This window comes from Scyliorhinus torazame, chromosome 9 (genome assembly GCF_047496885.1).
Source record: "Scyliorhinus torazame isolate Kashiwa2021f chromosome 9, sScyTor2.1, whole genome shotgun sequence".
NCBI lineage: Eukaryota > Metazoa > Chordata > Chondrichthyes > Carcharhiniformes > Scyliorhinidae > Scyliorhinus > Scyliorhinus torazame.
Window position 1 is genome coordinate 243,703,650 of NC_092715.1, and position 21,852 is coordinate 243,725,501.

Consider the following 21,852-nt stretch of genomic DNA (forward strand, 5'->3'; position numbering starts at 1 on the left):
GGGGGGGAAATGTAGAAGGGCAGGTCACCCCAGGGTCTCCTGGGTGCAAGGATCCGAGACGTGCTTCAGTGGTTCCTCCTTGCCCCAGGGCTTATGGGCCCTGGGTTACTTAAATCGAACAGTGTGAGCTCCAGAAGCCTCCACGCCATCTGGCACTGCCAGAATTGGAGGCCCACCATTGTCTGCACCATGGCGTTGAACCTCCTCAGCCATGGTCCTCAGGGACTGAGTCATGCCTGAGACTGCCACAACACTTCAGCCTCCCGGACAGCTACTCCCGAGGCTAATGCAGCCGTTAACTCCTGCCCAGCATGTCCGACTGTGCAGCCTTTGTACTGCACCAGCGGTATCAGTCTAGAAAGTGAGACGTGACCCCCAAAGCCTTCTGACTCAGAGGCAAAGGCTGACAAATAAGTCATGCTGACACAAAGCCTACTCAATACTCACCACCAGCATACTGGTTACCTTTGAAGGAGGAGGAACAAAAACATCATGCCCAATGAATGTGCACCAAACCAACTTTTAATGCACTTCAGTGACAGGAGGACAAGAAACAGCTGAGGGCTTGTAAGCTGTGCAACAAATTAAGCGATTGCAGCCCATGTACATTTATAGCATTGGAAGCTGCTATGTAGCAAGACTGGAAGAAACTAAACTTGCCAAGCCGACCTTTGCTCATTCTAACACATCTGGAACTGAACCAACCATGTGCAGCTGTAAACAAAGAACTGTGCCCCCATCACTCAGTGAAACACATTTTCCAACATCATTCCTCCAGTGAGTAGCAAAAGCCTGCGAAAGAGGCCTCACGACCCAAAATTAGCTCAAACAGGACTGTGGATGCCGCGTAGCTAATCTGCAGATGTGGAATTCATAAAGAGTCACAGCAGGTAGATTAAAAACTGACCTACTGCTTCTTCCACTCTTTATATCCAGGCCATTAAAAAAATCAACTCTACTTCATTTTAAATACTCTTAACCGATATAAATAATATAGTCATAGAATCAGAATTATTCAGTATCTATTAGATATAAAATTCTTATTTAAAGTTTACATTGCACATTTCCACAACGTATCTTGCTCCGATCCCTCCCCCAAAAGACAAATTTAGAATTGGCAACACAATCCTACTATACCCGAAACATATTCTCCAATTTCCCCCCCTCTCGATAAGACATTGGCTTTGCAGAGGTCAACTTTCAGAATTCAGTTGTTCCAGGTGTTGATTGTTTCAGTATAATCCCTACACCTCTGCACTCCAGTGCACCCCCCCCCCCACCCCCAGATTAATCAATTATAATAATATTGATCTTTATTGTCACAAGTAGGCTTACATTAACACTGCAATGAAGTCACCATGAAAAGCCCCAAGTCACCACATTCCGGCTCTTGTTCGGGTACACGGAGGGAGAATTTAGAATATCCAATTCACCTAACAGCACGTCTTTCGGGACTTGTGGGAGGAAACCGGAGCACCCGGAGGAATCCCACGCAGACACAGCGAGAACGTGCAGACTCCGCACAGACAGTGACCCAAGCTGGAAATCGAGCCTGGGACTCTGGAGCTGTGAAGCAACAGTGCTAACCATTGTGCTACCGTGCCACCCAAAGTAAGCCTCCACAGCAAATATCAGCAGGGCACGCAAATCTGCCCAGCATTGAAATGGAGCCAAATCATATTCTCACCCAATACCCATGTGCAAGAATCCCCAGACATCAGCCTTCCTCAGCTGGCGTTCCCCATCCCAACCCAGAACATAACTGCAACACCCCTAATCAACATAGACAATCTGAGCTTCCTGATCAAGAGCCTGTGGACACTGCAGCTGTAACATCCCCACAAACAACTCCTCAACAACGCTGAGCCACAGGATGGGGTGTGCCAATTTCGGGTCCAGCTTGCCCACCATTTTATCTGATTTGCCTCAACTCCGCATCGAATTGGGGAGAAGAGGGTGTGCGAAGCTCAACAATTTTGAACCACTAGATGGCGTTTACTCCGCCAACAAGACCTCCTTCCTGCTTCTGACTGCATGTCCAGTAACACGGGCGACACAAAGCACTTCCTGCTTGAAAGCCTATGAATCATTTTTGACAACGTTACATTGTGGGTAAATTGTCTGATGCAGGAGTGTAGGACTTCATCCTGGCTCACCCGATACAAACACTCGTTAGCAAACCAGAAGGTGAAATTCTGGCCAATTTAATCTCCCCCTACACCAGAATACGAAGGCGAATTGTAATGTCCCTGCAAGGTCCGAAATTAGTTCACTCGCTCCACGCTCCACCCACCCCCCCCCCCCCCCCCCCCCCCACACACACACACACACATCTCCCCTCCCCAGGGTCAGCCGAATGCCTGATACTTCAGAAGTAGACCCTGTCCTTCTTCCAGTGGGGCCTTGGGCAGTTTACATTCATCCTGAACAGGAAGGTTGGCTTAAAGTCTCATCTGAAGGATGGCACTTCTGCACTGCACTGATGTCAGCATAGATTACGTGGTCAAGGCCCGCCTCAGGCGGCTGGCAATTTTGTGTGTCCAATCTAAGCAAGCTACCAGAGACTTTACCTCATTTACTAAAATGGTATAAAGTGCAAAAAAAAAATGTGAACAGTCCATTCATCTTTCTGCCCGAGCTGCAGCTTGACAAGAGAGTTGGTGGAACAACTACAACTGAGCAAAGGAAGCCTCTTATTTCCTATAATATGAAGGATGAAATAACTAAAGACATGCTGCTCTCCCGGCTGACTGTGCAGTCCTATTCATTAGAAGTAAGGCTAATAAAAGTTTGCTTACTCCCACCAAAGGGGAGGTCAGTTTTGGTTGTATATGTTTTAGTCAAGGTTGTGCGTATGCGAACATTAAATCTTTTAGCTACATGGCCATTATAAAGTCACTATTAGCACTCTTCGATCCTTAATGGCACCATTGACACCCGCCTGTGTCTCATGCCACAGCACCGTTGTCAATCTGCCCTTTGCTCCCATCTATCTGTGTCCTTCTATTCTGCCCCAACTCCTCCACTCCCATCTCCAACTATATAATTCATCATATTTCTACCCTGCAGAAAGGTCATATACGCTCGAAACATTAACTCTGTTTTTCTCTCTCCACAGATTCTGCCAGACCTGCTGAATTTATCCAGCATTTTCTGATATTTTTTCCGATTTCCAGCATCCGCAGTATTTTGCTTTATGACATCTCATTCTGTAACATTTCTTTAACATCTCCAGAGCACACAAAATAATTGCTCCCCCACTCCAAACAATGAAGGATAAAATAACTTAAGGCAAAAGTATGGACGAATGAACACGGTCAGAATGGATTGGTTCAGAGCAAAGCATATAGACTAACCTGACTGGAGTCCTTTGATTAAACAATCCAAGTGTTACATTGGGCCTGATTGAATCAAACAAAAAAAGGGGGGGGGGGGAATTTTAACACTGACCCCTCCACTCCACATGGAAACTGCGAAGGGCGGGGCAAGGGGATAGAGAACACACGTTGTTTAACTTTGCTCTATTTTGGCCGGCAGAGGTCCCTTCATGCCTGAACATTGAGGTCATATGATATACTCAGGACACCCAGCAGCATTTTTACCAATGAATAAAAGAATAGGCGACCCTTTAAGCTAAGTTTTAAACTTGTTTTTCAGGGGTTGAAAAGAGGAGCTACAAATAAAACAAAACTTTTCCAATTAAAAATGGAAAATATGCTTCTTCTCGTTTTGGAGCATTTAAAAAAATTTAATTTAGAGTGCCCAATTCTTTTGTTTCCAATTAAAGGGCAATTTAGCAAGGCCAACCCACCCACCCTGCACACCTTTGGGTTGTGGGGGTGAGACCCATGCAGACACGGGAGAATGTGCAAACTCCGCACGAACAGTGACCCGTGGCCGCGATCAATAAGCAAAGACCTCAAAACTACATTGCCGACCCCGACCCGAACACACTAAAGCCAGTATGGCCAATTTCTTTTTTTTAATAAATTTAGAGTACCCAATTCATTTTTTCCAATTAAGGGGCAATTTAGCGTGGCCAACCCACCTACCCTGCACATCTTTGGGTTGTGGGAGCGAAACCCATGCAAACACGGGGAGAATGTGCAAACTCCACAGGACAGTGACCCAGAGCCAGGATCGAACCTCGGCGCCGTGAGGCAGCAGTGCTTACCATTGCGCCACCGTGCTGCCCCTTATGCCAATTTCAATGGTGAGGAGACATGGAGACACAAAAATGCAGAACAAGATTATTTGGCATTTGGAAAAGGATGGACGACTGAACACGGTCAGAATGGATTGGTTCAGAGCAAAGCATATCGACTAACCTGACTGGAGTCCTTTGATTAAACAACAGGGTTGATGAGGGTAATGTGGGTATTGTTGTTGTGTATGTGGACTTTCAAAAGGCCTTTTGACAAAAGTACCACAAAATATACTTGTTGACGAAAATTAAAGCCCAGGCAGTTGAAGGATTAGTGGCAGCACGGATGCAAAACAGCAGCGGTGAGCAGTGTTCCTCAGACTGAAGGGAGCGGTGCTTACCATGTGGTCAGTCCATTTTGATAATACATTTATAACCTGGAACTGCAAGTACAGGGCATAACCTCAGTTTGCAGATAACGCGCAACCTGGAAAGGTGAAATTTTGTAGGACATAAAATGAGATGGATAATATTGAGGAGGTGAGGACGTGGCAGGTGAAGGTGGGAAATGAAACATACTGGTGAGAAGAATGAAAAGAGGCAATTAACCAAATCAGGTCTGTCCAACTCATGGCATCCAGCCACCAAAAATGCTGGGCAAGGCTGAACTAAATGATACAATTTTTAAGGGGGTGCAGGAACAGAGGCACCCAGGGGTACAACGAGCACAAGTCTTTGAAGGTGGCAAGACAAGATGTGAAGGTGATTAAAAATCATACAGGATTGTCAGTGTTATTGATAGAGGTGCAGAGTACAAAAGCAGGAATTGACTCAAAACATATATACAGCACTGGTTAGCTCTCAGCTGGAGTGGTTTTCAATTCTGGGCACCACACTACAAAGGCCTAGGCGAGGATATAGATGAGATTTACTAGAATGGTACCAGGGCTGGGACACTTAGGGCGAGATTCTCTGACCGCCCTGCGGCGTGTTTCTCAGAAGAATGAGGCGACCCGCCGTTGGCCAAAGGTGGGACCTCCTGGTCCCTCCGCTGTCAATGGGATTTCCCATTGAATCCACTCCACGCAGCCAGGAAACCAGCGGCAAGCGGGCGCCATGGGCAGGACCGAAAGATTCCACCGCGTGAACAGTGGGAAGATCTCGCCCTTCGATTAGGGGAAGAAACTAGGGGAATCTGGGGTCTTCTCTTTACAGCTGAGAAGGAACAGGGGAAATTTGATCGAAAAATGTTAAAAATCCCAAAGGCTGCTGATAAAATAAATAAGGAGAGATTTGTTTCATAAGACCTCAAGATATAGGATCAGAATTAGGCCACTCGGCCCATCGAGTCTGCTCTGCCATTCAATCATTCAATAATATGTTTCTCATCCCCATTCTCCTGCCTTCTCATCGTAACCCAAGCCCCTAATTAATCAAGAAGCTATCTACACATGTCCAGTGGCGAAAGGATATGGATTTAAAACAGAGGTAATACGAGGAAACATTTTTAAACATAATGAATTGCCAAGATTTGACACACACTGCCTGAAAGGATGGTGTGAACAGGTTCAGTGTAAATTTCAAAAGAAAATCTGATCAATACTGTAAGAAAAGACATTTACAGAACTGTAGGGAAAGAGCAAGAAATGGGACTAACTGGATGCTACCAAGGGGCAGACACAAGAAGAGCTGTGGGTCAAACAGCCTCGTCTGTGCTCTATCATGGTATGATTTTAACTTTCATCAGCCAGACCGCAAGTGAATGGAAAGTCTCATCAAAATGGACGGTTGTTTACATGCTGCACTCGTTTCCACAAGAAGCCATTTAAAATGGATCTGCAGAGAGTATCTTCAAAACAAAAATTGTCCGCCGTTGGCATGACGTATTCATTCCTCCAAATCCCCCCCCCCCCCCCCTTAGATTTATCTGGGCTTCATTTGAGGCCGTGTCCTGGATGAGAAATAGGGCAGTACTGTACTGTAACAGTTGCACCCGGACCTTTGCCAAATGTTACATTATCATGAGATATATATATATCTCAAGTGTGTCATGAACCGAGTTATATCCCATGAAGTCTGCATTACTGCTGGCAGCTAGCAGCAGAAATATAAAAGCACATTCTTTACCCGAGAACGCACTGAATCACAAATTGTTCTATAGTCCCACATACGCTAGCAATTTGCACTTTTGTACCATCATCATCGGAAGCCTGGAAGCAAATCTAAAGACCATCATGATGCAAAAAGCAACCAAATTGTCAAAGATTCAATTGGTAATATAGACAGTCCGATGGCTGCCATTTAAGGAGAGTCCAGGAAATGATCACAATTATTTTTCCTCGTCTATGTTTGTATGAATAGTTTTTTTCAACTGTCACCACCAGGGTCAACGTTCTCTGGAAGATTATCACAGCTCACAGTACTGGACAACCAAATTAACATAGACGCGGTTAAAATGACACCCACCCATCTTTGAACCATCAAATTACTTTGGGTCAACGGCATTTGCGGATGTTAAACAAGTACTCCAGGGTGAAGCTCCTATATGCAAAACAAGTGTTACCCTCCACACATGCTTTTGGTCAGTATGTTCCATTCCCCAACGTTATCAAATTCCCTCATTGTCAGCCTCGCTTTGTTTGATGCAGAAAATAAGATTGACTACTCATCAACGATTGTGTTAACTTTCATGTTTTGCCATTTTTAACTGTCTTTTAGCCAATAATTTATTTTAAAACATTGTTCCCCACTTCAAAATGGACGGCAAAAGCAGAAAAGGGGGGGGGGGGGGGGGAGAAAGTTATGTTCAACAAGAATTACATTCAACAAGGGTGGGAAAAACTTCCAGGTGATGTGGTTCAGAGGATAGGAAGGGATAAAGATGGCCATCAGGTCAATGAAATGAAGTTTTGCGTATGAAATGAAATGAAAATCGCTTATTGTCACAAGTAGGCTTCAATGAAGTTACTGTGAAAAGCCCCTAGTCGCCATATTCCTGCGCCTGTTCGGGGAGGCTGGTACGGGAATTGAACCGTGCTGCTGGCCTGCCTTAAAAGCCAGCGATTTAGCCCTGTGCTAAACAGCCCCTATTCACAGCGTATCATTATTTTGATCATTCTGGGACTTTAAAGCGAGAGCAGACACTGGAACAGAACAGATTTACCTCTTTATTTCATTCAAATATCTATTTCTTTGAAACTTTAAAAGCATTATTATTACTAAGGTATTTCCTCAACCACTCAAACAGCAGCAAGAGGGTTGCTTTAGAAAGGTCAGTGGCTAACAAATACCATGGGCCTTCCAATTTTCTCCTTATAAACTTCATCAGGCTGATATGACAGCTACAAGCCCCAAAGCTTGCAGCCTGCGCAGAACCCTGCCATTTAGGTTAAGACTCAGAGCAATGTTCACTCCAAGGTGCATGCCCACACAGCCTCGTGACAATCGGCAATGTACCGTGTGCAGCAACCGCGCACAACTTTTCTTTTAAAAATTTAGAATACCCAATTCATTTTTTCCAATTAAGGGGCAATTTAGCGTGGCCAATCCACATCTTTGGGTTGTGGGGGCGAAACCCACGCAAACACAGGGAGAATGTGCAAACTGCACACAGACAGTGACCCAGAGCCGAGATCGAACCTGGGACCTCGGCGCCGTGAGGCAGCAGTGCCACTCACTGCGCCACCGTGCTGCCTAACCATGCACAACTTTGTGGAGGTTCAGTGACCTTTAAAATATAAGCTGCCCAGGACAAAAAAAATGGTCCCGTGACCTTTAAAATATAAGCTGCCCAGGACTAAAAAATGGTCCCGAGAGGAGGTTGTAGCCCCCACCCCCAAGTGCAAAGAAAGTTGAAATGAAATGAAATGAGGGAGAGGGCGAGAGGGCAGCCAGCTTCATCTTACAAATACAGACCCTGTACTGATCGGGAAACAATTACAACAGTAATACCTTTTCTGAATAAGAACATACTGGGCAATATTAAAATATAAAATAAGAATGTTAATCAAATGATAACAGTATTAGTACCATGCTTCCATTTGGGTGGGGGGAGGCAGGTATTGTATTGAAGGTGGTCAGGCGGTGAAGGACGGAACTGGAGCCAATTTGCACACACTTTCATAAACATTTATTTTGATGCAAATTTACAAACATACACATCCTCACACAACAACCACAGTTTACAATGAACAAAACATCACAGGAACAGGCCCTTCAGTCCTCCGAGCCTGTACCGGTCATGATACCACCCTTGTCCAAATCCCTCAGCACTTCCTGGTGCCGTATCCCTCAATACCCATCCTATCGATATATTTGTCGAAAGAACAAAGTTACTATATATAGTTGCACAAATGAATCCCTAGTTAATGCCCACCACCCACATTAGCAAGGGGGAGGTGGTTTCACCAAATTTCACCAACATTACAAACCCCGCCCCCCAAAAAAACAAAACCACTGCCATCTTAACAAAGAAAATGTACAAGGCATAAGAGAGGCCGATAGAGGGCGAGAACAACAAAACAATTCAAGACAAGCACAAAGTGGTCACAGGAAACATACATTTGCTTTTCTCTGTGTAAAGCCAGAGGAGAACAATGACTTGTACATGTTGTGGTGCAGGGACCTAAAAGGTTGCAACGGCAGTTGCTTATGGAAGAAAGTGTTTCCCTAAAATTACAGTCCAAGCATTAATATGAAGAATGAACAAACTTGCACTTATATAGTCATTCACTTTCCAAGGACATCCCAAATCACTTTACAACTAATGATATAATTCTGAAGCATAGACAACATTGAAGGCAAACTTAGCAGCTAATTTATACACAGCAAAATCGCCAAGTAATCTATTTTAATGTTGAGGATAAATGCCGTCCTCGTCGCTAAAGAAAAAACTCCTAGTCTCCTGCAAATGCTCCCATGGCATCCACCAAGAGTCAAACAAGCCCTTAATTTAATATTTGATCTGAAAGATGGCACTTCAGATTGTGCAACATTTCCTACAGTTAAAGGGCAGCATGGTGGCGCAGTGGGTTAGCCATGCTGCCTCACGGCGCTGAGGTCCCAGGTTCGATCCCGGCTCCGGGTCACTGTCCATGTGGAGTTTGCACATTCTCCCCGTGTTTGCGTGGGTTTCACTCCCACAACCCAAAGATGTGCAGGTTGATTGGCCACGCTAAATTGACCCTTAATTGGAAACAATGAATAGGGTATTCTAAATTTATTTTTTAAAACTACTACAGTTAAGATTTAGGGCGGCACGGTGGCACAGTGGTTAGCACTGCTGCCTCACAGCACCAGGGACCCGGGTGCAATTATGGTCTCGGATGACTGTCTGTATGGAGTTTGCACATTCTCCCAGTGTCTGCGTGGGTTTTCTCCGGTTTCCTCCCACAGTCCATAGATGTGCGGGTTCGGTGGATTGACCATGGTAAATTGCCCCTTAGTGTCCAGGGATGTGTAGGTTACGTTACGGAGATATGGGTGGGGTAGGTGAAGGAGCGGACCGAGGTCGAAAGCTTTTTCAGAGGGTCGGTGCAGACTCAATGGGCCAAATGGCCTCCTTCTGCACTGTAGGGATATTTATGATTATGTGCTCAAGTCCTGTACTCGGGCTTGAAACTTGTCTTAGGTGTAAGCATTGGTGCTTCAAATAGACTCTTACTGGTCTCCCCCATAGCGGGGTGTCCTCGCTTGGGATACTGCCCATGTGTGTGGGATGTGACATTGCCCATGGGTGGGAGGTGAAGCTCAGTTAGAGATCGGGGCACCATATCAAAACAGTGGTCTGATCTCTGAGGAACCAGTCTGTCCAGCGAGTTGAACTAAGTGTGGGCTAAACCGGTGAGAAACTCCCCAGGATGCAAAAAAGTGACTAAGTGTGGTTAGATAGCATTGGGGAACTCGCTCACAGAACCAGTGGGAAACTCCCAGCAAAACCCACCACAAATTACACTTATAGAAACTTTCCATTAGATCGCGCCCTTGCGGGCTTTCGCCAAAGAAAAGGATTAGTATTCTGCAAGAGAAAGAAAAGCACTTGCATTTGCGTAGTATCTTTCCGATGTCCCAATTTGATACAGTCAATGAATTATCTCTGAAGTGTAGTTGCTGTTGCAATGTGGTGAGACACAGCGACCAGTTAGTGCACAGCATGATCCCGCAAATATCAATAATTGACCTAATAATTGTTTTTTCGGTGCTATTGTTGAGTGATAGAAATTACACAGGACAGCAGAAGAAATCTCTTGTTCTTCTTCCTCTCATGCACACAATGTAATGTTCCCTTAAGTACTGCACTGAAGTATCACCCCAAATTATATGTGAGTTTAGTGAACAGCTTGAAAGCATTACTCTCTGGCTCAAGGCAAGCATGTTACCACTGAGCCACTTTAGAAACTAGTGAAAAAAGGTGACAACGACAATAGTGGTTCAGAATTTTCAGTAAATTTGCAGTCATTATCACATTGCTGTTTGCTGGTGCTTTCTGTATTTGCATATTGGCTGCCATGTTTGCAACAGTGACCACACTTCCAAAAACAAAGTACTTCATTGGCTGCAAAGCGCTTTGTGACTTCCTGTGGGCCATGAAAAGCGCATTTTATGCCGACATGTTGGTAAACGTGAATTTCATCGATTGTAGCCCAAAGCAGCATAAACATTCATCACAACACTCCACCGCTCATTTACAAAGCTTTGCCCCTCCTCCATGAAAAAGACCAGCTAGCACAAGATTCCCACGTCTATACCAGTCATACACTGGCATAGGCACACTCCCAAAATTCTAGATGCAGCACTGCACCTGATATTTGTAAAAAATTAAATTTGTGGCATTTATGAGCATACGAAACAAAAGCAGAACTGGGCCATTTGGTCCCTTGAGCCTGCTCCACCATTCGACAAGATCACGGCTGGCATTTGTGTTACTGATTTCATATTCCCGTCTATCCCCAGGAGCTTTGGCTCCCTTGCCTAACAAGAATCTATCTACCTCCACCTTCAAGGGTGTCCCCTAATTTTAAAACAGTTCTGGGCTCACCCGCAATCATTTTCGCATTCATCTTGTCAAGACCATTCAGGATCTTGTGCACTTCAATCAAGTCACCCCTCACTCTTCTAAACTCCAGTGGAAACAAGCCCAGCCTGTCCAACCTAGCCTCATAGGACAACCCATTTATGATGCGCTATATCAGATCACAGTGCTGGCAGTCCCGGTCCTGGTTTTCCTGCCGTACCTACATTGTCCCATTGCATGAATGTTCAGTTGGACTTTCCAATACCTCTGTAAGACATAATAATATGCAAGAAAGAGAAACAGAAACAAGAGGCTTTGAGAGCAAACCATGGTGCCAGATGACAGAAGCCCACATGCTACTACCCCTATTGATTGCATTGCATTTTAGTTTGATTTGATCTTTATTTTTTAATGATCCTGTGCAGGCAAATAGATTCTGCGTGAAATTTCACAGAATCCAGTAATAAAAATGGCATATAAATCAATATAAATTTCAAAATAATTTCTGCTTCAAGAGCACATCAGGAAATTCTGGGCCACTAATCCAGGTACTCACAGCTAGGAGAACAAAAATTACCTTTAGGGCATTGAAAAGTTATGTATTATCGTGAGAAAGAAGCATTGTGATAGAGATTAAGATCATTATAGATTTTCTAGCTGTACGGAAAGCCCACAGATTGGGATCTACGCTATTAAAACACAAGATCACTTGGTGATAAGAAAGTTATTTATACTTAAATACTCCAAAATATTTTGTTTCACAAGTAAAAGTAACCCCTGTAGCCATTTTGGGGGGGGGGGGGGAAGAGAGAGAGAAAGTGTGTGTGAAAGAGAGAGAGAGGAGCAGAGAGTGTAACTTTTAAAATGGCACAAATTATAAGGTGGCATTTATACACCCTACAGTATTTCACGCACTGTAAATTTCTCCAGAATGCAATGATTATATGTAAGCAACCATGTCAAGACATTGGTCACAGAAGATTCTATCAATGGTGACAAGATGAATTATCAATGAATCATTTTTTTTCAACGGTAGTGGTTGAGGTTAGAATGTTGGCTAAGAATTGGTGCTACTGGATTACAACATCCCACAGCCAGTGCCAGATGTCTTGACACTACTTTGAGCCTGTGGTCAAAGCCACTCAGCAGCAAAGTCACACTGAGGGTCTGACTCCACCAAGTGTATCGAGGAAGCTTGGGCCTATGAGGTTGCTCCAGATGGGGTGGAATTCCCATCTGGCTTCAGGTCCCAACACCTCCCGCTTCACAACTCGCGTGGTCTATCTGAAATTCCCTCCCTGCCATTCTGCATGACATGGCCAAATATCCTAAATGAGCTACTCCTGTATCTTCCCCAATTCCTCCCCGTGGTCTTCCATTCTGACACACATTTTTCTGTCCAGCTAAGGCAGGGGCCCCCAGTGGAAGGCCTTGGGTGGCGAGAACTGGCATGGAGGAACGCAATGCATCAAGTCTTTTAGAGGCACTTCTATTGGTTCCCCGGATACTCGCCTTTTTAATTGGTCTGGAAGTATAGTATTTCACAGGAACGCTGAGGGCAAGACATTACGGCACCTATTTAGCCATGTAGAGGGGCTGCTCTTGATACACTTCATTCTTATGCACCTCATCCATGGCCACCAAATACAGAGGGGTGGGTAATTAGGAGCACCTTCGCCTGCTATCTCTTTGGGCTCCGCACAGGTCCAGGATAGACAGGTGTAATTGCCGGGGCAGACATTATGGAGTTTCTCTGCCTGGCTGGCTCTATACTGTGATTACCCTCACACTGGTGGCTTTAGACAGGCCTCACATTGAATACACTGATATATTTGAGATCTTTCTCAACCATTGCTTCCTAGGGCTAAATCGCTGGCTTTGAAAGCAGACCAAGACAGGCCAGCAGCACGGTTCAATCCCGTACCAGCCTCCCTGAACAGGTGCCGGAATGTGGCGACTAGGGGCTTTTCACAGTATCTTCATTTGAAGCCTACTTGTGACAATAAGCGATTTTCATTTCATTGGTCACTGAAGACTGTCGAGTATGGTGTCTTATAGGCACTTAACATTCTGATATACAGGGCAGCACGGTGGCGCAGTGGTAGCACTACAGTCTCACGGCGTCGAGGTCCCAGGTTCGGTCCCGGCTCTGGGTCACTGTCCTTGTGGAGTTTGCACATTCTCCCCGTGTTTGCGTGGGTTTCGTCCCCACAACCCAAAGCTGTGTAAGATAAGTGGATTGAACACACTAAATTGCCCCTTAATTGGAAAAAATAAATTGGGTACTCTAAATCTTTTTTAAAACATTCTGATATACTTGAAACGTTTCCTTTTGGTTTATTAGCAATCAGGTGGCACTGGGGCAACTCAATGTAAGTCTTTTGAGAGCCGACTGGTAGCGATTTAACCCCACACCTCAGGTGGGTAAATAGACCCATGGAAATTGTTTATACCTCTTTGGGATATTTATTTGAATGAATTCATCTAGTCTAAAAATAGAAGGCCAAGGTGGTGGCTGAATGGACATCTTAGATGCAGAGGGGGAAATTGAATAGAAGGGCATGTTAGTAGTGTTAGATGGAAGTGGGAGGAAGACTTTGAGGGCCATAAATGCTAGAATAGACTAGCCGAAAGGCCTGTTTCCGCAATATAACACCCATTTAATATACCACTTCCTTCTAGTGCACCCCAGGCACTTCCTGTTTATATTAAAAATAGGGTGTTGAAGTTAATTATGGACAAGAATTCCACAAACACGTTTTTAAATTTCTCACACAATGCTAATGACTTGAAACCACAAGTAGACACATCAATTATACTCCCATTCTCCACAACGGCATATTTGTTATGCAACTCCTGTTTGAAAACAGGCGCACTCTCAGCCAGCACAGGCATAGTCTGTCACCTTCAAGGGTGCATGTCAACAAGACTCAAAATGCAGTGTTTCACAACTTTTCTCAGATAATGATATACAGTGCAGCTGCTTGGAAGGAGCTGTGCACTGGTGTGAAACAAAAGGCCCTCCTCATCCTTGCCCAAGCAATAATGAAAATCTGGTTCCCTTTGACCACATGGCCACTGGAAGGCAACTTTTAAGGATCTTTGGAATCTGTGATAACATCACAAAGCCCAAGGTTTGTTTTATGATTATTTTTTTTTAATGTTAAATTTTTTTTAAAGGTCTAGTTGCACCTACTGGATGCTACAATCTAGCTTTATGTTCTTGCACTCAACACCTACATTGTCAAGCACAAGGAACCCTTCTCCATAACAGCACAAGCAGAAAGCCAGACAAAACGTGGTGATTTGTAACAATTCCAATCTTGGAACATTCACCCCCCCCCCCCCTCCCCCCTCACATTTAAACTGCAACATCCCACAATTTACCAACAGAAACAGCTCCAACAAAAAGTGAAAAACTATGCTCAATTTTTAAAGTAGTCTGCTTCACTCAACATGGAAACTTTTTGGGGGGGATGGGGGTGGGGGAGGTAAACTGCTTTTTTTGCACAGTTGAATTCGGAATGGAAGGAACCCCAGTGTGCAATTTGTATAGGTAGTGATGTTTATGAATGAACACAAGCCTCCCCCCCACCACCCCCCACACACACACACCCCTGATGCAATGTTTTGCCACCAAAGTGCTCAAGATGGGAAAGATGGTATATTTTTGTTTTAGTAAAACCACCACGTGCTAAGCGACAGAATGTTGTGAAAATGTTTTTTTTAATATAAAATAAGAATTACACCCTCCCACCAGAGAGAAAATTACACAGCTTTGGTCTCACCCCAAATACCCAATGGGGGGGGGGGGGGGGAGACAGAGGCCTCACAGCTCTCACCCATTTTGAAAGGATGTGTGGTGTATGAAATAAAACCCAGTGAAGTGATTCCTTGGCCAGATTAACTTCCCTCCCCCTCTGCCCAGAGAAGGGAGGAAGGAGTGGGCAGTGGTGCAACACTGAGGGGAGGGGGCACAAAGCATTCACTGCAGAGCTGCTAGGGGGCGGTGTGGGCAGCCCAGCTTCTCTCTCCCCCGCCGCCCCCCCGCCAAAAAAAAAAAGGCAGGTTCTGTGCAACAACTCGTGTGCTGCACGTTTACAGGCCCTTCACTACACCGGACGTAGAGACGATTGTATTGTGTGTGTGTGTTGTAGCCACATCCATGAAGTCGTCACAAATCAGCAATGAAAAAATTTGGGGACCTCATCTAGTCCACGATAAAATTACAAACAAAAAAATAGTAAACTCTCTCTGGAAAAACATTTTTTTTTTAAATCCGAGGCCGACCATTCTTCACTACTCGCTCCCCTTCCCATTTTCGCGCTCGTCCTCACCGCTCGGGGCCCGAGCTGAAACATGTTGAGCCCTGTCCCCCCCCCAACCTTGAGGCTGCTCAGGAATGAGTCAAAAGGCTTCGATGCCTATGGAGGGAGAGAGGCGCACACACACACACAACAGTGGATCCGAGGAGAGGGGCTCCTCCGGCCTCTCCCTCCACTAACCACCCTCACTCCTCCACAAAAAAAAATACACAAATTTTTTTTTTAAACCCCAGCCTGGCAGTGAGGGCAAGCAGCACATCCACCGGGCGGGGGGCACATAAAACTGAGGAGGGTTTTCCTCTCCCCCCCCCCCCGCCCCCCCTTACAAAACAGTGAAAGAAAATCCTCTGTCTCCGCCCATCCCCGATAAATCGGTGAGAACTGAAAATAAATACACACAAAAAAAATTAATGGTGGGGGAAAGAGGGTTGAAGGAGCAAGACACCATTAATTTGCATTTTATACCCCCCCCCCCAAAAAAAAAACATCCATCCCACATTGTGAAATGAGACAAATATATTGTATGAATCAACCGTGTGTCCAATTCTGGTTACAATCTATCCTCCAGGGGGTGAGCGGAGGGGCTCTGACATCCTTATTTGTGTGTGTGTGTGGGGGTTACTTTGTAACAGGAAACGGCAGAAGCTACAGTGAAGCTTACGGGGTTTCTATTCTTTACACAGATATATCATATGTAATATTTACCTGTTTGCCTCTGTAGAACAGACGCTGGCATTCCGGGTCCACGCTGAAGCTCTCTCGGATTTTTAATCGCAAGCATTCAATTTTGGTCAATCTGGACAAATCGTCAATGCAACGCGTTTGTTTCCCGTCGATAGTCCGCACTTGGATCCACATTTTTTTTTCTCTCTCACTCTCCCGTCTTCTTAACCAAAAGCAAAACAATAAAATGGAATTAATACCATCGGCGCGGATAAGCGGGTTACAGGCGAGAAAGGAGATGATAATGGAGGAAGGGGGCCAAGAGGGTATTTCTTGGGGGGGGGGGGGGGGGGGCTATAATGATTTTCTCCCTCCACTGAGCTCTCAACCAGTGTGTTGTTTACTGAACTATAGGAACAGCGGCAGACACACATGGGGTCACGGCGCTCTGCAAATCTCGCGAACATATGATAATGAATTCTAGGAGGTTATTTTTGAGACGAAAGAAAAGATTTTTAAAATTCACGGTTCACCTTTGAAACGTCCTTCTTTCAATGCAGACCGGAGGGGCGATTCTTCATGGCCCGCTGTCAGCTTCAGGGCGCTGATGGTTCCCGCACTCTTCCTAAAACACAGATCTTTGCCTTCTTTTCCGTATTCTCGTTTCGGGTTACCGGTCTTTTTCCCTTTTGGCGGGATGCGGAAAAACTCAAAACTCCGCCTTATTTCCAGTCGTTTTTATTTAAAGTTGTTTTTTTCTCTGTGTGTGTGTTTGAGTTCAATAGAAATCTTTCAAAAGCTAGATATGGATGTGTTATATTCTCTCCACCCTCCCACCAACAGGACGGTCCATTATTCATCGTGAAATAATGTTTGAGACATTTTATTTGCCTTTATTCATATATAACACAAATGTCAACCAGGTGAATCCATTGTCAAATCTACCAGCCAAAAGTAATCTACAGATAACTGGACTGCAGTGTTCTACACGAGACATGTTCAACTCCCAACAGATGCTGTCAGGCTTGTTGAGCATTTCTAACACTTTGTTTTTATTTCAGATTTCCAGCATCCAGTCTTTTGCTTTTTATTACAGATTCTGTTCCTATGTGACATGAATAGGAAATGCTTGGAAAATACAGCATGATTTTTTTTTCTCTACATACTGTTGTGTTGGGCGCTCTGGATCCGTGAACACATACAGGTCACCAACACATGAAATAGTGCAACACTATTTTATTACGTCAGAAACTGTTTAACATACTTTCACTGTGGGTTAACATGATATTAGCTTGAACTAAAGACCTATGCCTTGTCCTAACCAGTCGATGCACTCAGCACATGGTGAATGTCTGTGCTGCAGGCTGTGAGCTCTGTCCTCCTAGGAAGCTGCAGCTCGAATGAGCGGAAACTCTGATGCCCCCTGTCTTTATAGTGCGTGTGCTCTAACTGGTGATTGGCTGCGGTGTTATGTGTGTTGATTGGTCTCACTGTGTGTCCATCAGTGTGTGTGTCTGCACCATGATATACTGGTGTATAGTATGACATCCCCCCTTTTATAAAAGAATGTACATGTGTGGCAATAAATAATGTATGGTGAGAAAGTCCCGAACTACGTGTAGGGTGCGAAAGACATATTTACAGGACTATGTACATGAGAACTAAGCTATTTACATGGGAAGGTGCCTGGTGCAGAAAAACAGTATGCAACAAGAATAACGAGATGAACACTATATACAAACCAGGTAAACGATCAAACAGAGGAACGAAACAATTCAGAAAGTATAAGTCCGCAAAGTTCATAAATTAAGTCTCTGAGGTGGGCGACGAATTCTGGTTGACCGCCTCAAGGGTGGGTCACGAGCCGCCGGTTGAGGAGCGGGCTGGACTGCGTCAGAGTCAGGGGGATGCAGAGTGACAGGGATCTCTGCATAGTCCATGGCAGGGTCAGCAGGAGGGCGAGGCGACAGTGGAGGATCACGTAGCGAGCGTGGAACGAGACGAAGGGCGCATTGATTGCGGCGCAGAATGGAGCCATCCGATAGACAAACCAGGAACGAGCGGGGGGCCACCTGCCGAAGGACAACAGTGGTTGCAGATCAGCCACCATCTGGAAGATGGATGCGGACGTTGTCATCTGGAGCCAGAGCAGGGAGATCAGCTGCACGGGAGTCATGAGCCGCCTTGTGCTGTGCACGAGATAGCTGCATCCATCGAAGGACCGGAACATGGTCGAGGTCTGGGACATGAATGGACGGCACCATCGTCCTCAGGGTACGACCCATGAGCAATTGGGCTGGCGACAGGCCAGTGGACAGTGGGGCAGAGTGATAGGCCAGCAAAGCTAGGTAGAAATCGGACCCAGCATCGGCAGCCTTGCAGAGGAGTCGTTTGACTATATGTACTCCCTTCTCCGCTTTGCCGTTGGATTGGGGTACAGGGGACTGGATGTGACATGGGCAAAATTGTATTGCCTGGCAAAGTTGGACCATTCCTGGCTGGCGAAGCAGGGGCCATTGTCTGACATAACCGTGAGTGGGATGCCGTGTCGAGCAAAGGTGTCCATACAGGCACGGATGACTTCAGACGATGTGATATCGTGCAACCGTGTCACCTCGGGGTAATTTGAAATGTAGTCCACGATCAGGACATCGTCTCTACCCAGCGCATGGAACAGGTTGATGCCCACCTTGGTCCATGGTGACGTGACCAACTCATGGGGCTGCAGGGTCTCACGTGGTTGGGCGGGCTGGCAGCGCTGACAAGTGAGACAGTTGAGCACTATGTTGGCTATGTCTTCATTAATGCCGGGCCAGTACACTGCCTCTCGGGCCCGTCGGCGGGACCTTTCCACGCCAAGGTGGCCCTTGTGTAGCTGTTCCAGGACGAGCTGGCGCATGCTATGCGGCATGACAATGTAGTCCAGTTTCAGAAGAACTACCGCCAGATCATCTCTGACATAAAAAAACTGAGGGCATTGGCCCTTGAGCCACCCGTCTGTTAGGTGGCGTATGACACGTTGTAGCAAAGGGTCAGCCGCCGTCTCGCGGCGAATTTGGACGAGGTGTTCATCCGTGGCAGGTAGATTGGAGGCCTTGAATGCCACATGGACGTCAACCTGGCAGGCGAATCATGCTGGGTCACATGGAGTGTTGACTGCCCTGGAGAGAGCGTCAGCAATGATGAGGTCTTTGCCTGGGGTGTATACCAGCTAGAAGTCATATCGCTGGAGCTTGAGAAGAATACGCTGGAGGCGAGGCATCATGTCGTTCAAGTCTTTCTGTATTATATTGACCAGCGGGCAATGATCGGTCTCAACGGTGAATTGAGGAAGTCCGTATACATAATCGTGAAACTTAACCACACCGATCAGAAGGCCCAGGCATTCCTTTTCTATCTGCGCGTAGTGCTGCTCCGTGGGGGTCATGGCGCGTGACGCATATGCAACGGGGCACATGATGAGGCCTCATCACATTGCAGGAGCACTGCCCCAATGCCGGGTTGGCTGGCATCGGTCGAAATTTTGGTCTCCTTTGCTGGATCAAAGAAAGCTAAGACCGGGGCCGTGGTGAGTTTGGTTTTGAGTTCTCTCCATTCGCGCTCATGGGCAGGGAGCCATTGGAAGTCTGACGTCTTCCTGACCAGGTTCCTGAGAGCCGTGGTATGAGAGGTGAGGTTAGGGATGAACTTCCCTAAAAAATTGACCATGCCAGAAATCGGAGGACCGCCTTCTTGTCTTCTGGCGTTTTCATTAGCTGGGATGGCAGCTATCTTGTCCGCATCCGGCCACACACCCAACTGGGAGATGTGGTCCCCGAGGAACTTGAGTTCCGTCTGACCAAAAGAGCATTTGGCCCTGTTGAGGCGGAGGCCATGCTCGCGTATACGTGTGAATACGCGCTGGAGGCGACTGACATGCTCCTGCGGGGTGGTGGACCAAATGAATATGTCAACGACATAGACGCCAACACCTTCAATGCCATCCATCATTTGTTCCATAATCCTATGGAACACGTCTGAAGCAGATATGATCACAAACGGCATCGTGTTGTAACAATATCTGCCAAAGGGGGTATTAAATGTGCACAGTTTCCTGCTGGATTTGTCGAGCTGGATTTGCCAGAATCCTTTTGAGGCGTCGAGTTTGGTGAAGAGCTTGGCGCGAGCCATCTCGCATGTGATCTCTTCGCGCTTGGGAATTAGATAATGCTCCCTCATGATATTGCGATTTAGATCCTTGGGATCAATGCAAATTCTCAATTCGCCGGAAGGCTTTTTTACACATACCATGGAACTGACCCAGTCGGTTGGTTCCGTGACTCTGGAAATCATTCCTTGGTCCTGGAGATCCTGCAGCTGCTGCTTGAGGCAGTCCTTAAGGGGTGCTGGGACCCTGCGAGGTGCGTGCACCACAGGCGTGGCATTCGTAAGAACATAAGAACTAGAAGCAGGAGTAGGCCATCTGGCCCCTCGAGCCTGCTCCACCATTCAATGAGATCATGGCTGATCTTTTGTGGACTCAGCTCCACTTTCCGGCCTGAACACCACAACCCTTAATCCCTTTATTCTTCAAAAAACTATCGATCTTTATCTTAAAAACATTTACTGAAGGAGCCTCTACTGCTTCACTGGACAAGGAATTCCATAGATTCACAACCCTTTGGGTGAAGAAGTTCCTCCTAAACTCAGTCCTAAATCTACTTCCCCTTACTTTGAGGCTATGCCCCCTAGTTCTGCTTTCACCCGCCAGTGGAAACAACCTGCCCGCAACTATCCTATCTATTCCCTTCATAATTTTATATGTTTCTATAAGATCCCCCCTCATCCTTCTAAATTCCAACGAGTACAGTCCCAGTCTACTCAACCTCTCCTCGTAATCCAACCCCTTCTGCTCTGGGATTCACCTCGTGAATCTCCTCTGCACACCCTCCAGTGCCAGTACGTCCTTTCTCAAGTAAGGAGACCAAAACTGAACACAATACTCCAGGTGTGGCCTCACTAACAATTGCAGCATAACCTCCCAAGTCTTAAACTCCATCCCTCTAGCAATGAAGGACAACATTCCATTTGCCTTCTTAATCACCTGTTGCACCTGTAAACCAACTTTTTGCGACTCATGCACTAGCACACCCAGGTCTCTCTACACAGCAGCATGTTTTAATATTTTATCATTTAAATAATAATCCATTTTGCTGTTATTCCTACCAAAATGGATAACCTCACATTTGTCAACATTGTATTCCATCTGCCAGACCGTAGCCCATTCATTTAGCCGATCCAAATCACTTCCAGTATCCTCTGCACTTTTTGCTTTACCACTTATCTTAGAGTCGTCTGCAAACTTGGACACATTGCCCTTGGTCCCCAACTCCAAATCATCTATGTAAATTGTGAACAGTTGTGGGCCCAGCATTGATCCCTGAGGGACACCACTAGCTACTGATTGCCAACCAGAGAAACACCCATTAATCCCCACTCTTTGCTTTCTATTAATTAACCAATCCTCTATCCATGCTACTACTTTCCCCTTAATGCCATGCATCTTTATCTTATGCAGCAACCTTTTGTGTGGCACCTTGTCAAAGGCTTTCTGGAAATCCAGATATACCACATCCATTGGCTCCCCCTTATCTACCGCACTGGTAATATTTTTCAATAATATCTTGTAGGTGTATGGGAGCGTGCCCATGCCCTCGAAGACATTGTGG

The 21,852-nt window shown here is 45.8% G+C and overlaps 1 protein-coding gene across 2 annotated transcripts in view; it reads right to left on the bottom strand.

Annotated features, from left to right (window-relative positions):
• The window catches only part of LOC140429776 (E3 ubiquitin-protein ligase UHRF1-like), a 168,224-nt gene extending 151,376 nt beyond the window's left edge, over nt 1-16,848 (bottom strand). The window contains exons 1-2 of one of the 2 annotated variants that reach the window (XM_072517222.1): nt 16,678-16,848; nt 16,187-16,364 (exon numbers count right to left, since the gene is read on the bottom strand). In XM_072517222.1, coding sequence (XP_072373323.1) covers nt 16,187-16,339 — 153 coding nt within the window. In that variant the 5' untranslated portion in view covers nt 16,340-16,364; nt 16,678-16,848. Of the gene's footprint in view, nt 1-16,186; nt 16,494-16,677 lie in introns of those variants that run through there. The other variant, XM_072517221.1, reaches the window with a different exon arrangement.
• Between the last annotated feature and the right edge of the window lie 5,004 nt (nt 16,849-21,852).